General features: G+C 36.2%; 1 protein-coding gene and 1 long non-coding RNA gene across 2 annotated transcripts; both read left to right on the forward strand.

Moving 5' to 3' along the window:
• The first annotated feature begins 3,957 nt into the window (after positions 1-3,957).
• LOC118435363 lies at positions 3,958-7,090 on the forward strand. Its single transcript, XR_004834729.1, has 3 exons — positions 3,958-5,840; positions 6,411-6,654; positions 6,733-7,090. It is a non-coding gene; the product is annotated as an uncharacterized LOC118435363 (long non-coding RNA).
• Positions 7,091-11,971: 4,881 nt separating this feature from the next.
• On the forward strand, positions 11,972-14,278 carry LOC110848602. Its single transcript, XM_022095850.2, has 3 exons — positions 11,972-12,834; positions 13,229-13,701; positions 13,773-14,278. Exons 1-3 carry the CDS (start codon positions 12,142-12,144, stop codon positions 13,942-13,944), a joined length of 1,338 nt encoding a protein of 445 aa, XP_021951542.1. The 5' UTR covers positions 11,972-12,141; the 3' UTR covers positions 13,945-14,278.
• Positions 14,279-14,742: the final 464 nt, after the last annotated feature.

Raw genomic sequence — 14,742 nt, forward strand, 5'->3', positions numbered from 1 at the left:
GAGAAAGAAGAGAATTTCATACGAATTATAAGAATAGCAATGAGCTTGTCATTAGCAGTTGAGCTGGAATAAAAGATTCCTCAAAAATCTATTGCATCCAGTTGTTCAAGCTACTTGCACTTTCGAATTAATTGTAATTAAATATAATAAATAAATATGTATATAATCGTATGATAAATAATATGGAACGAAAGGTAATACTTTCAGATAATTAAATTTATGAATAATTAGTTCACAATTACAAAAAAATTGTATTAATTCTGAACTACCAATCACCTTAAAAATATAACAAAATGTATAGTACAAAGAACTGTGAAATGAATTTGAAATATAACTGTGCGTATTTACTGTTTTTAAAATACTGCAAAGAGTGCAATTTGAGCATAAAACGGGAGGGTTTATTTGCAACCACGATTCCACGGATTGAGACAAGCATGAGTACAATTTAAGTTTAAAGAAGTTCAATTACACACAATGAATCAAAAAACATAAAAATATTGGTTATAAATAATCATATTTGGATAAATGAAGACAGACTAATTGTAAACCAAATGTCACATAATTTTGGAATTTCGAAGTTTTCTTGATTATCAAGTGCAGGGCATTTCTTGCTGTTACTTAACTGGTGTTTGAGTCTGATACGCTCTTAGAAATTGGGCTACGATTATAAGTTATAATAGTTTTGGTTATAAATTATAACCAAAATGTAAACGTATATGACTCTACCGCGTGGTTCCAAATTTTACAACCCTATTGTTTCTTTCCGTTCAATTATTACACATAAACAAAGCCAAATCGTCTACATCCGCTACGTTAATTTACAAATTACTTGCCTATTGTAATTTTCTTGAATTCATTTCTAATGGGAATTTGTCATGATTTGAGTTATCATGAGTCCTATTATTTCCTTATTATTTCTGTGCTTGTTTTCAGCATCGGGAGCTTTGAAGCTATTTCCAACCCCTCGTAAGTCGCCAAATAAAAGAATTAGACATACTTATTAGGCCGTTGCTACTTAATGCTATTAAACAGCGATCTCTTCCGGAATGACGAAGTAAAATTTTTAAAGTTTATTCGGGTATTATAGAGAACACGAAATTAATTGGTTGATCCTGCAGGGAAACGGTCATAAGTAAATTTTGAAAAGCAGAGCCTATTCGCGAGTATGCGCAATAGTCGAAGAATTGTAAATATCACTCACAATGGATGTCTCCTAGCGTATGCTCTCCGATTTTGACCAAATTTGTGTAAATTGATCACAAATATATGCAAAAGGCCCTATCAGCAAATGCTCAGATTTGGTGCATGGAGATATTTGCATCTCAAGATTAGAAAATCCGCTGTAATTTACTGCGAGTTTTGGAAAGTGTAAACTTTGTTAACTTTTGGGCACATTATCTCCTCTTTGAACGCAATTATCTCCGCCAAAACCTGAGAATTCAAGAATAGTGTGTTTTATAAGTTTTTGCATTAATTAAATTTATGACCGCTTGACAATAGTTTTGTCAAAATCTTTGAGCATACGTTGGGAAACCTCCATTATAATTCTGTTACCCCTCTGGGTCTGTTGAGAGTAATTGTGATAAAATTAGAGAGTAATTGCACAAATTATACGTAGACCAACGTTATAAACAAAGGGACTGCTTGTCCTTTCGAATTAAAAAAAACATATGGTTAATAATATGGAACGGAAGGTAATACTTCTTAGGTAATTAAATTTATGGATAGTTAGTCCACCAAAGAATTATATTATCCAATTCTGAACTACCAATCACCCTATTTAAAAATATAACAATGCACATATAATACAACTGGAAATGAATTTGAAATATAATTGTGTGTATTTATGTACTTAAAAAAATAATGCCAAAAGTGCAATTTTGACTGAGCATAAAAGGGAATTTATTGGCAACAAAGATTCCTTGGATTGAAGCAAGCATGAGCACAATTTAAGATTAAAGAAGCTCAATTATATACATTCAATAAATCAATAACCATAAATATATTGGTTATAAATAATCACGTTTGGATAAATGATGACAAAATAATAGCAATAAAGACGACAAACAAGAGTAATACAACATTATTTGCATGCATATTTAGATACTTTATACTTATTAGCTAGTTGGCACACACATTCACAGATTATTCATTTAGCTAGATATATTTTAAATTAAAAAGTGCAGCTAGTTTTATTTTCTAATTGTAAGCCAAATATCGCATAATTTTGAAATTTCTACAGTACCTAGTTTTCTTGATTATCAAATGCAGGGTTACAGGGCAGTGTATTTCTTGTGTGTTACTGGTCTTTCAATCTGTGCTTTGAATTCATTTCTGGTAATATTATTTTCATGTTAGTTGTGTAATTAGATAATTATGAAACATCAGAACAGCGAGACAAAATTGTAAATCTTAATATTAACAACCATGCACGAGCTCTATTTACACCTTATTCTTACAAGGCTTTAAATTAAGCTGATAAATTTTGATATTGCTATTTAAATGCAAATTTATTTAGATTGTATTAGCTAGTTGGCACTTACCTATACATATATACACTCGCAGAATTACTCATCTAGATATATTCTAAATTTTAAAAATGCAACTACTTTTATTTACTAATCCTAAGTCAAACTGCATAATTTTTGCAATCTCTACAGGAGCTCTCAAGCTTACTTTTCTCGAGTATCAGGTGCAGGGTGTTCATGTCCTACTGGTCTTTCTCTTTGTATCTGGTACTATTCTGATACCGTACTTTGTAATTATTTTTGGTGACGCTACGTTGGTTGTGTAATTAATTGTGAGCTATCAGAACAGCGGGATAAGATTGTACGTCTTAATATTAACAACTATGTACGAGCTCTATTTACAAACTATTCTTATATAAATTTAAATTAAGCTGGGAAATTTTGCAATTTTTGCTAAATTACTTAATCCTTTAAAATTTGAATGTTTATCTTAATAAATATTTACAATATTGAAAACTGTGGTGCTCATACAACATGTACATATTTACATGGGTTTGGACATTTGCATTGCAGAGCAGCAGAATACTACGCCTGCCGTCATTTAAAGCTAAGAATTATTAACAATCATATTTTCATTAAGTGAGACTAATCAATTTTTACATTGTTGTTTGCATTAGTTAAAAATGGAATATGTATAAATGCTATTGATTAGTACTTGATAGCTTAGGTGGCTTAAGCACTACAGATTTTTTTTGCAATTGACGAAATTGTGGATAACATCGTAAATGCCTATATTTCGAATAAGCTGGTGTGTAATGTCTCGTATTTTGTATGTATCGATAGTGTACGTACGTATTTATGTATGAATGTAGGTACTAAAAAAATGTGTAATTAATGTTTATGTGCACTTAATTTTATAGATCAGACGCCATTAATTATTACATGATTATTTTTCCTATGCATAATAGGTATTTCTCTCCTCAGTTATATTATACTTGTTTCTCAACTTTCTTAATTTATGTATATAGATACTTATAAGGAAACTAGTAGTTATCCATGATCATTTTCTACATGTATGTAATTTATGTACGCCAATCAGAGTAGCTAGAAATTAATTTTTATAATTACAATGGTCTCATCTTCTAAAGATATTCGTTGTCATCATTTTGCATTTTGACCAAAACCGAGTATTAATTCATTAAAGGAACCATAATTTTCAATCAAGTTATTAAAATAAAGAAAGTACTTACATATTTTCTAATGTTTCAGCTAATAAAGCTTTTCAACTCTTCTAAATTGAGACTCAAATTCGTGAGAAAATTGCATTATGCATTTAATATCGCAGTCTCCGACAAAAAATTGAGTCAGACTAGATCTAATTAGAATTTTACAATTAATCGCTTAGTAAATACGAGTCTTAAGCACATATGTATGTTTGTATATACAAGATTTTTAAAGTTATCGTATCCATTATTGTTTACAGTTGACAGTGCACTTAATATTTAAATCAAGCCAGAAATAGTGACGAATCGTATTAAGCTTGATAAATTAATGTGCTGTTGTTGTATAGTTCAATAAGCTTCTTCAGCAGCTTTTCAATCTTCGGCTCATCCTTTTGCATATCGGCCACCACCAAATAATAAGTAATGACAGCCATCAATATCTGGAAGTACGTAAGTTATCAAAACAGAATTAACCAGTGACATTTAATTTCATCAAGTGAAGTTGGATCATACCGTTTGAATTGTGCGATAAGTCACATAAAAGTAATCCATGCCTTTCAGGCGGATGCAGTTTTCGGACACGGTAATCAACTCAAGGGCCAAATCTTCCCCTTCCGCGTAGGTGGCTCTGTCCGACTTAATTCTTTCCCACAAGTTGTCAGCCTTTTCAAATTAAATTTATGTAAACTAAATAGTTAATTTCCCCTAATGCTAATTTTTCTCACATTTGCTGCGGCTTCAGCAGCCAGAAGAATGTGACCCAGCTTCATTGTCATGATACAGCAATCTAGCCATGGTATGTCTTCCAAGTTTTTTGCATTGCTAAACCGATCGAGTACTAGCACCCCGTAAGGGACCATTTGGATGACGCTGGCCATTAACAACGGCCCGATGGCAGAGTTGACATCATGCATATGGGCTTTGACGCTCCGGAAGATTTCATTTTTCTGAAAACAAGTTTAGTTTTTACTCGAGGATCTTATAATTGTAACGAAATATTGCCAACCTTCTTCACATCCAGGGGCACATCGTTGTTGAAAAGCATTGCTCGGAGAGTCCTCTCCATCGAGTAGCATGACCCTGACGTTCCCCACAGGGTTAAATCAATGTGGAACAGTTGCAATATTGCCACAACCCTCATTCCCATCATTGCAACACTAACTGCTGGGAAACAAATCTCAGACTCCCGACAGTCTTCAGGTGTTAGGTGTTTGAAATATTCTGTGAGTTCCTGAATCAAACGTGCTTCCCCTTCGTGATACAGAGTACAAATCCATTCACTCCAGTTGACGAAAGAAGAAAAGCCCAGTCCAACAAAAAATGTCAAAAACATGAACTGTAAGAAACAGATTATCATGCAGTTTTATGATTTTTAAAGTGAAGAACATAGGTATTTATTTTATGAAGACAAAAAACATTGATAAAATATAGTTCAAACTAGCACTCAAAATAATTTTTCAAATAATCGTAATGTCCATTCAACATGATTTTTGCCGTGGTAGATGGAGGTATCGGGGCATAACCGAGGTCATAATTTACGAACTGCTTAATAATCTTCGAAAGTATGAAGTCATAATCAAAAAATGCTGACGTAATATAGATTTACCTACAATGTGCTACAATTCCAGACTTTGTGTATAAATTATTATATGGGAGTATATCTAATAGGGAGACGCGAAAATGCACACATTCTAGAAAGAGCAAAAATGTGGGTCTGCTTATTTTCGTGAGAGAACAATTTAAAATTTGCCCACCGAAAATCTAAGATAAATACCTCATCATTTGTATTGTAAGCATTACGAAACAAAACAAATTTATATTGCATATACATTTTCTTCATATTTTATCAATGTGCTTGTGTTACTCTCCATATGAGGGGTTGTTAAGTGGCACTGAAAATTTGCGGAAATTCCAAGTTTTACAACCTTATTGTTTCTTTCGGTACAATTATTACGCATAAATAAAGCCATATACTGTTAATAATGTACATCCGCTACTTTAGATTTATAAATTACTTGCATAGTGGAAATTTGCTTGGATTGGTTTCTAGTGGGAGTTTGTCGAGTTATCATGAGTCCTATTATTATTTCCTTATTACTTCTGGGTTTGTTTTCAGCATCGGGAGCTTTCAAGCTATTTCCAACCCCTCGTAAGTCGCCAAATAAAAGAATTAGACATACTTATTAGGTGGTTGCTACTTAATACTTCTTGACGAGTGATCTCTGCCGGAATGACGAAGCAAACTTTTGGAAGTGTATTCGGGTATAATAGAGAAAGGACACGAAATTAATTCGTTGACCCTGCAGGGGAACGGTCATAAGAAAATTTTACAAATTTAATTAATACAAAAACTTATAAAATACGCAAACCTTCGAATGCTCAGATTCGGATGCGGAGATATTTGCATTTCAACATTTGCGCAGCAAATTTGTAAAGTGTAGTTAACTTTGGAGTGAATTCTCCTCTTTGAACTGAAATACCCCTGCTAAACCTGAGCATTCGAAGATTGTGTAATTTATAAGTTCTTGCATTAATTAATTTGTGACCGATTGACACTAATTTGGTCAACATCTGTGAGCATAGATACGTTGGGAGACTCCCATTATACCTAAGTTTGCCACACCTCTGGGTGTGTTGTTAAAGTCAAATATTGAATTTCAGCAGACTATGTGTTGCATTCATCTTATTGATTATTTGATTATTATATATGTACATTTAGGTTGCGAGAACAACAATATGACTGGGTGTATGAGAATCAACGGAATTAGTTATCGTTATGACCAATCTACAGAAAAATGCGAAACAATAAAAATAAAATGGGGGACTTGCGAGGATAGAAATTTCTGGCCAATCAAGGAGGTTGATGAGTGCATCAAAGAATGTGAAGGGGCAAAGGCTTTCGATACATTCCAGACAAAAAGAGCCAGGAAAGGCGGAATACAGAAATTATGATGAACGATCTTGTAAGTTTTTAATTTATATTGATGGTGGCACTATGTATATTAAAAATATAACGCACTTCTTATATTTTTATTGTGCAGGTTAAATGACTACCTAAATTAAATTAAATTGGACTGATGCTTGCTTGGGTGACAGGATACTATGAAGAATACATCAAACGCAGATTATTTGCTGCTCATCATAAAAATTTTCAGTCCTAGAAACTGCATTAGTTTGTAATCATTCGTGCATATATTTTCAGTTATGAAAATAAACAAACTGGAATCTATAGATGAGGTTATGAGTCAAGTTTTTAGCAATGCTTTTTGAATTTATTTTTTGGGGGTTTTGTTCAACTATTACATTTTAAAGAGAGAAGGATTTTGAAAATTACAAGTGTTTTTCATTAGCTATTGATGAGCTGAAATTTAGTCATTGTACCCAGTTGCTCAATGCAGAATAGTGTCAACGTGCATCCACGAAATAAACAAAAGCTACTTGCACTTTCGAATTCGTATATCTCCATTTTCATTCAATATAACCACAAGTTCGAAATTTTATGGCTTTGTTGTTTCATAACTCAAGTACCATTATTCTCATCCATTCTTGTAGAGAATTTAAACTTTTAATTTGTTCTTACCATTATTTTCTTTTTTCGCATCATCGTCGCCATCTGTTCGGACTGAATTTTGAAGCTTTTGTAAATCTTTCCAAATTTATTTCGCTTGACAGTAACGCAAAACAGGTAGCAGCCCAGCAAAAGTGTGGATGTAGCATGAATCATAAACCACGCTGTGGTCTCGGGCCTTCCCTTCAACTGTGATGCGGTCCAGGCAATGTAGGTTTCATAGGTCTTGAATGATGTGGTCACCAGGATCATGGGGTAAACAATTCCCTAGATAACAGTACAACAGGTTGAGCACCCACTACAAAATTCATTAAGTAGTGTCAAATTATGGACTTATGAGGGTTGGTAAATCTGCCCTTCCAGGACGTAAATTTTTTATGGACGAATGAAAATTGATTGAACGAACCACAACCATGCATATAACATTTGTCCCCTGGCTTTGTCCGGGAGAAAGTGAGTGGAAATTAGTATGGGCATTTTGCTTAATAAAGTATTGATCGATGCTTTTCATTGAATTGCACGATTTAATGTGATGTTGGATTTTTGTGCGTGATAAAAAAAGCGTGAGGGTTGGATTGTACTTGTGTGGCGTAATGAATGCATAATTATTATTTGTAAGTACGTATGATATTGATGTGTCTTGTCCTGTAATTATGGTGCATGCTTCGTAGTCAACTTTTACCGTTACTAAATTAACAATTTCTAAAAAAATGAGTACAACTTTCACTCACCGCATGAATTACGTTGCTCCTTAATTCAAAGACGCCATCGTTTTCCCAGATTCCAAAGGGGCAGAGTAACTGCCACGCCCCCACATTGACGACGACCTGAAGGGACTGATGAGCATCAAGGAAAAGATTCCTTTTCATTTCAGCCATCTCCTTGAAGCGATTTCGGGATGCGTTCACTGCCATCAATTGATTCGCCGCTCCGAGAATTCTCATCCCCGCGGGGCCGCCCGCTTGCTGACCGTTGACGATCTCATTTGCCACCTCTTCTGGTTCTGCTTTCTCTCCGTCCTGGTCAAGATTTTGGATTTCGAGTTGACCATCAAGATTTTGTTGTTGAGCATTAATCGGCTGCATCTCCATCCCTCCTTCATTTATCGGGCCGATCTCATTGTCACCCAGGTCATCAAGGTCGATCTCAGATTTATGGATAGTTGTCCACGCGAGATAATTGCTGTTTGAGATGAGCGACTTCAGAGCGGAAAATGGTCGCATGATGACCGACTCGGGTGGGAAAATATCCTCTGGGGGAGGAGTATTCTCATTCGTCTCAACTTTTCCATTCGTCTCAACTTTCCCATTCGTCTCAACTTTCCCATTCGTCTCAACTTTCCCATTCGTCTCAACTTTTCCATTCGTCTCAACATTTGTCACAACATTCTCATTTGTCTCAACTTTATCTTGAGCCAATTGGGGCTCATTTTGCTGCTGTTCTTCTTTTATCCCTGTCGCATTTTCGGGTGGGGGTGGTTGATCGAGAGGATTTTCTATCGGGGAAACTGAGACGCCTGCAGCAGTTGATCGAATATTGGAGAAAAATTGTCTCACCTTTGTTTTGTAGGATGGCTCGAGAATGACGCGTGGGGGAAATGGAGATTTGACGTAAGGTGCAAGCACGTTCCGTTCTAGGTCGTCGTGGCGAATTCGATATGCCGTGTGAGGCCGGGATGTGGGGGGTCGCGCTGGTTGGAAGTGGGGAGAAGTGTGGGGTCGTTCTTGCCTAAATTTGGGAGATTGTTTGCTAATTTGGGAATGTGGAATCTCACGTGGTGGTGATGAGACAGTGGCTTCTTGGTCGGACAATACTGGACAAATTGGCGTGAATGGTCCTACATTTGATGACGACGGAGTTGGCTGCAAAATTATGGAGAAAGTAGAAAATTAAAAAGATGCAGAATACTACGTACACCATAGCTAACTTTCTCCCAGTGGGAAATTGACCCTAATGAAATTCAAAGTTAAAAAAAAATATATTCCCGAAGAAATAAAGTCATAATTTATTTATAAAATGCAAATTGTCCCAAACTAAGGAACTTTCCTAAGTTTCCCCCAATGAACTAGAAAATGATTTAAGATGCGAAATAATTTTGTTATAAAGTGAAAGTAACCTCATCATCCTCTGCCAAATTTCCAATGTCCACGACGTGATACTCGGACGATCGGGACTCCGCTGGGTGGTGTCATCCTCATCAAGGGGGATTATCGTCATAGCCTCGACAATCCCGTCCGATTCTGGAGTCGAAGCTTCAGACATCACTTTACTTTCTCTGGTTTAAACTTTTCTGGAATGTGTTTAATTTTGTCAATTGATGGAGATCTCGGGGTTGATGTGCGCGTGGTTGAAATTGCTCCCAGCAAATGATGGGCAATACTTCGGCCGGTTTCCGGCTGCTCGACGACTGGGGATGTTTTGATTGTTGAATGAGACTTATCCATTTGCGATTTTTTTAATTCCTTTTTCCTCAGGAAACAGACGCCTACTGAAAGAAGCGTCCTTACCGGGTGACTAATTAACCACGGCCTGACGCACATATTCGTAAATGGCATCGAGCAATTGATTTTATTTTTATGCGGCGTACAGTTTTTTTACACGTGTGCTAAAGTAATAACATATTTGTGCAAATATGATATCATGCAAGCCTTATTTTGCATACGACAACCCAAACAACTAGTGCAACAGATTCATTAAATATGTAATTTGTCAATCATTTGCACCGATCGCGATCCACCAGCCAAATAGCAATACGTGCCCCTTACGCTTACCTAGTTCGAGGTAAGCAGGAAACAATAGGATGCATGTCTTAAAAATGGACCGAGTAATATGTCAAAGTAAACAGTAGAAAAGCATGTATTTGTGCATATATACATCACATTGCAGGTATATTTCAGTGTAAACTACACACATTTTACAAAGTTTTGCAGGCCATCCATGTCACACTACTTAATACTAATAGTACGGTAAGTAAAGACATACATACATAGATAATTGACTTGATCGGAGTAGTTTAATCTCGGAAAAAGATGCACTTTCTATTCATGCACTTTAGCATAAAGTTGAGTTAAATTATGGTTTAAATCGCTGCTAAACAAAAGATATTTATTAAAACAACACAAGATTAAGATCACTGAAATATCATGAGAAGCCTGTAGTGCAAACCCCTCATTTCCCTGGTTAGTTTGAGTGGACACGCAATCGAAGGGGTGAAAGCATCCACTTGTTTGCACAAAGTTAACGAGACACGAATGAATGAGACTCATGTTTTCATGTATCAAACTATTTTCCCATTCGGATTGCATTGTCTTTCATAAACGGAAAAACTGTTGCAAAATGACAATCAATTTGTAATTTATCATTTGTAGAACGTTAAAGTACGGATTATATCATTCCCACAAATTTTAATCAGGCAACGCATAAAATATTTTTTACAAAATTATGACTAAATACACAATATGTATTATGCGCATTATGCGCTCCTCTTTTAGTTTAATAAAATTAGTCATTACTCATTGGATATAAATGTCGTCTTAAATAATCTACAAATTGTTCATCTAATTGGAATTGGACCGTTGTTCTTCGATTTATCTAGTTTTGCTGAGAGGTTGGTGAGGACTCAGAGACTCCTACGTGAGACTCCTCACTCTCACGTAGGGGAGAAAGTTGGTCGAGTATTGAGATTGAAATAAGTAAGTAATCTTTACGTATTATTTGGTTGGCACACACACGCAGATTACTCATCTAGATATGTATATCCTGCATTGAAAAGCTTAGCTAGTTTTGTTTATTAAGCCAAATTCTGCATAATTTTTTGAAATTTCTGCAATGCCTTCGTTCCTTTCTCTATCTTATATTTTGCATTGTATATATTTCTTATGATAATTTTTATGACTGATGGTAACCTACAAATAAACTGTATACATACTAATATTATGTTTTACCTTATCTTTACCTTATCATGTTTAAAGTCTTCACTTATAAACTGTTACATACATGCACAAGGAAACCTCAGTCAAAAATAGTTCTCACTTTGACCAATATTCATCTCTTCACCTTCTTATTGTGAAGTATGATTAATGACAAGAAGATAAGCTTAATTACATTCATGATAACTACATTTGTGAGATTCCAGTTTGAACTTGGTCAACAAATAATCCCCAAAACAAAAATCGTGAAAAAAATCGTGAGAGAAAAAATAATGAAAATCCGATGAAAAAATGTAGGTCATCAGGATTACAGATTATCGTTCATACTTCTTTTACTTTACCTGGAGGAGAGTAAATAATATTCAAGTTAATTCTATCTTAATACTTCCGTTAAAGATAACAAATTGAAAAGCACAATTAAGAAGGCATTGAACCGAAGAGAGGTCACGGAGAAGGTGGTGTTTTTGTTATTGAGAAATATGAGATTACAGTTTAAGAAACAGGACCCTTTGTTCTCGGGACAAATGAACAGTGGCCGCGGAAGCGTGGGGACAATGTCCCCACGGCTATTCGATGTCCCCATCGGCTGCCCACATCCTCCCTTGTCCTACAATGTTAATGTCCCCAAATGTCCCCACTGCTTCCGCGGCCACTGCTGAAATGAATGAACAAACTTTTATTTAGGTAGTTTATGATGATGGTGATGCTGATAAAAGTCGTGTTGTTTTGCATAATTCTCTTCCATGCACGATGGATAAGTTTGGTTTGAGAGTTCATTATTTTTCATTTGCTTTCATGCCCAGGTTTTCAGATAGTGGGTCAGTCAGTCATCGTCACTTTTTTTCAGTTTGGGCAGGAAGAAAAGTGATAAAGTTGAGTCAATGTGTCATTTTTGATAGTTTTTTTCGTTTTTTTCGAAAAGTTACACCCACATTGTTTACATATAGTAAGTCATGTTGGATTACTATAGTCTACTCCCGTACAGTGGTGACAACGAGGGTTGGACAGTTGTGACTGGGCGGAGACAAAAGCGGAGAAGGGCGAGTTCGTCGTCAGATTCGACGACGGCGACTCCAGTACCGCCGAGGAGGAAGTGTGCAAAGAGATATTGGGAGAGGAAGGTTGAGGATAAGGGTCAGATTGACGAGGTCGAAGGTCATTCACGGGACGATAGGTCGGGTCAAGGTCAGCGTGAAAAAGTCATCCCGCAAAGTCAAGGTCAGTGTGAAGAAGTCATCCTGCAAGATCAACGTCGTGACGATGCTTCCGGTGGCCCATTCTCTAATTTTGTCACTCTTTCGACAATATTGTCTTTCTTGCCCCTTCGTGACGTCAAGTCGGCCCGACTCGTGTCACGTTTCTGGTCAGAAGTTGCAGCCCCACGTTTCGAGTCGCTCTCGAGTTTGGAGCTTGACCTCCTCTCGCCTTCCTTGGGACGAACCCCGACAGATTTTTGGAACAAAGTGGGACGTTTGCCATCCTCGGGGGTAAAATTGGTCAGAGTTCCGTTTCGTGATGGAGGATTGATGAAGTTCATGGGGAAGTTTGGGGGACAAATAAAATCTCTCAGTGTGGACGCTGTGGCGTGTGGGGATGCCGAAGTGGAGATGGGAAACGATGCCATACAGAAGAATTATTTTCTGCAGGTTAGTTAACGAAGAGGTGAAATTTTAAGGAGAAAATCGCAAAATACTGAACTTAAAAAATGTGCATTTCGTCAAAAAAGTACATCACTGCATTTTTTAAATCGTCTTTTCAAGAAATGAGTTAATCGAAGATTGAATTTTTGGTTTATTAAAAAACCATATTCTTGGTCAATTAATACTTTGATTTTTTTATTCGTAAAAGTTAAAAGTCCACAAATAAATATGGAATTTTTATTTAACTTATATCTTATAATCCAGATAAAATCGTAGGGTTGTTCAATAACAAAGGCCTAAAAGTGACTTTGTTCAAAATTTTTAATCAACTTTCATACAAATTGACTTCCTATTTTCGAAATTAATACATTTTATGAAACAGGAGACATTTTAATTACAGATATCGAACTGGTGTCCACTCCTGGAGTCTCTGCACCTCGCCAATTTGCCCTCTTCCCTTGTCGAAGGGGGTTTTCCTCCCTTAATGCGAGGCCTCATGCGGCGTGCGTGCCCATCTCTGAGGTCACTCTCCATCTCCTGCTCGTCCTATTATTCCGGTCTGGAAGCCAATTTCCTCCTCGACCTGCTCGAGTTTGCCCCCAACTTAACCTCGCTCGCGTTCCATTTGGAGGACGACGATGCTCTCGAAGAAGTCTTCACTGTGTTGGAATTTCGTCCACAGAGGGTGGCACTCTTGAAGGCGTTGTCTTTCGGGGGGAGCACTTTGTTCGAGGCGCAGATCGCGGTGCTGGCCAGTTTGGAGCTGCAGCGCAATTTGAACTCGCTCAACTTGGGAAAATTAGGCCTCGATGTGGTCCCCGAGGATGTGACAGACCTCCTGAAAAGGATGGGACGGCGTTTGAAACGTCTTCGGTAAGAAAATGAATAAAAGCGAGTTTAATTTATGGGGGACAATTATATATAATTTCGTAATTTGTTAACAGGGTGGAAGGAGCGCATAGCAATTGTCCCCTGCATCTGCCCGAGTTGCCAGAATTGGTGGAGTTGACGTTGGACCATGTCGTCAATGAGGAGGATCATCCAGCGTCAAAATTTTTTAATGCGTTTCCAAAATTGAAGAAGTGTACGCTGGGAGGAAGGATACATTATGTTTGAGAGATTAATGAGGAAGAATTGTAGGAGTGTATTTATTACAAATATGTATTATGCCAAATAATTGCATGCAGTACCTATAAATAATTACGAGAAATAATATGAGGTCACATGATATGTAAAGTAATCTTTTTTATTTAAGTTAATGTAAGTTCTGTATACTTATTAAACCCCACTCGAAATGAAATCTCATATTAAACCGTGTTTAATTTACGGTAATTAGTATATGAGTGCAATTAATTTGTCATTACAAAGATGCACATGGCAAATCACTGCATACACATTATACGTCCTTAACAGTAATTTCATATCACATTAAATACTGACTAAATGTTTATATGTGCAATTATGAATGTACTAAACTTTAATTTACTTGCACAGCACTAACTCTATGTGCATGTGTCCATTTCATGAAACATTTTAAAGGTCCAGAACTGGATCAACTCTCTATTTTATGATGCATTTATATTTGCATAGCTAAAATAATATACTTATTACTACGCTATAAAAAGCAGTCAGTATTTGTCTTGCCCAATTTTTTTACATTTTGCATCCGCACTTGCTTACAAGTTACAACCGAGAGATACATTCATAGAAGCAGAATTTAGCGGATGTTGTCTCAATTTTTTTACATCTTCATTTTCATACTGATATTCTACACAATGCATATGCACATAGCAATTTGACTCGTTCATTTTCATTCCATGCAGAATATCTACATATCACCGCTTAGTTTTTAGTTACTTATACTTTAGTTGCTACATAATAAGAGGATAGAATTGCAGTCTGTTCCGTAAAGAA

Source organism: Folsomia candida, unplaced genomic scaffold (genome assembly GCF_002217175.1).
Source record: "Folsomia candida strain VU population unplaced genomic scaffold, ASM221717v1 Fcan01_Sc004, whole genome shotgun sequence".
NCBI lineage: Eukaryota > Metazoa > Arthropoda > Collembola > Entomobryomorpha > Isotomidae > Folsomia > Folsomia candida.

Bases quoted from the DNA above. Each gene is read 5' to 3' on its own strand.
- LOC110848602 (XM_022095850.2), top strand. From the start codon at position 12,142: ATGTTGGATTACTATAGTCTACTCCCGTACAGTGGTGACAACGAGGGT. The intron at 12,835-13,228 runs GTTAGTTAACGA...TTTTAATTACAG, and splicing joins AGAAGAATTATTTTCTGCAG to ATATCGAACTGGTGTCCACT. The intron at 13,702-13,772 runs GTAAGAAAATGA...ATTTGTTAACAG, and splicing joins CGGCGTTTGAAACGTCTTCG to GGTGGAAGGAGCGCATAGCA.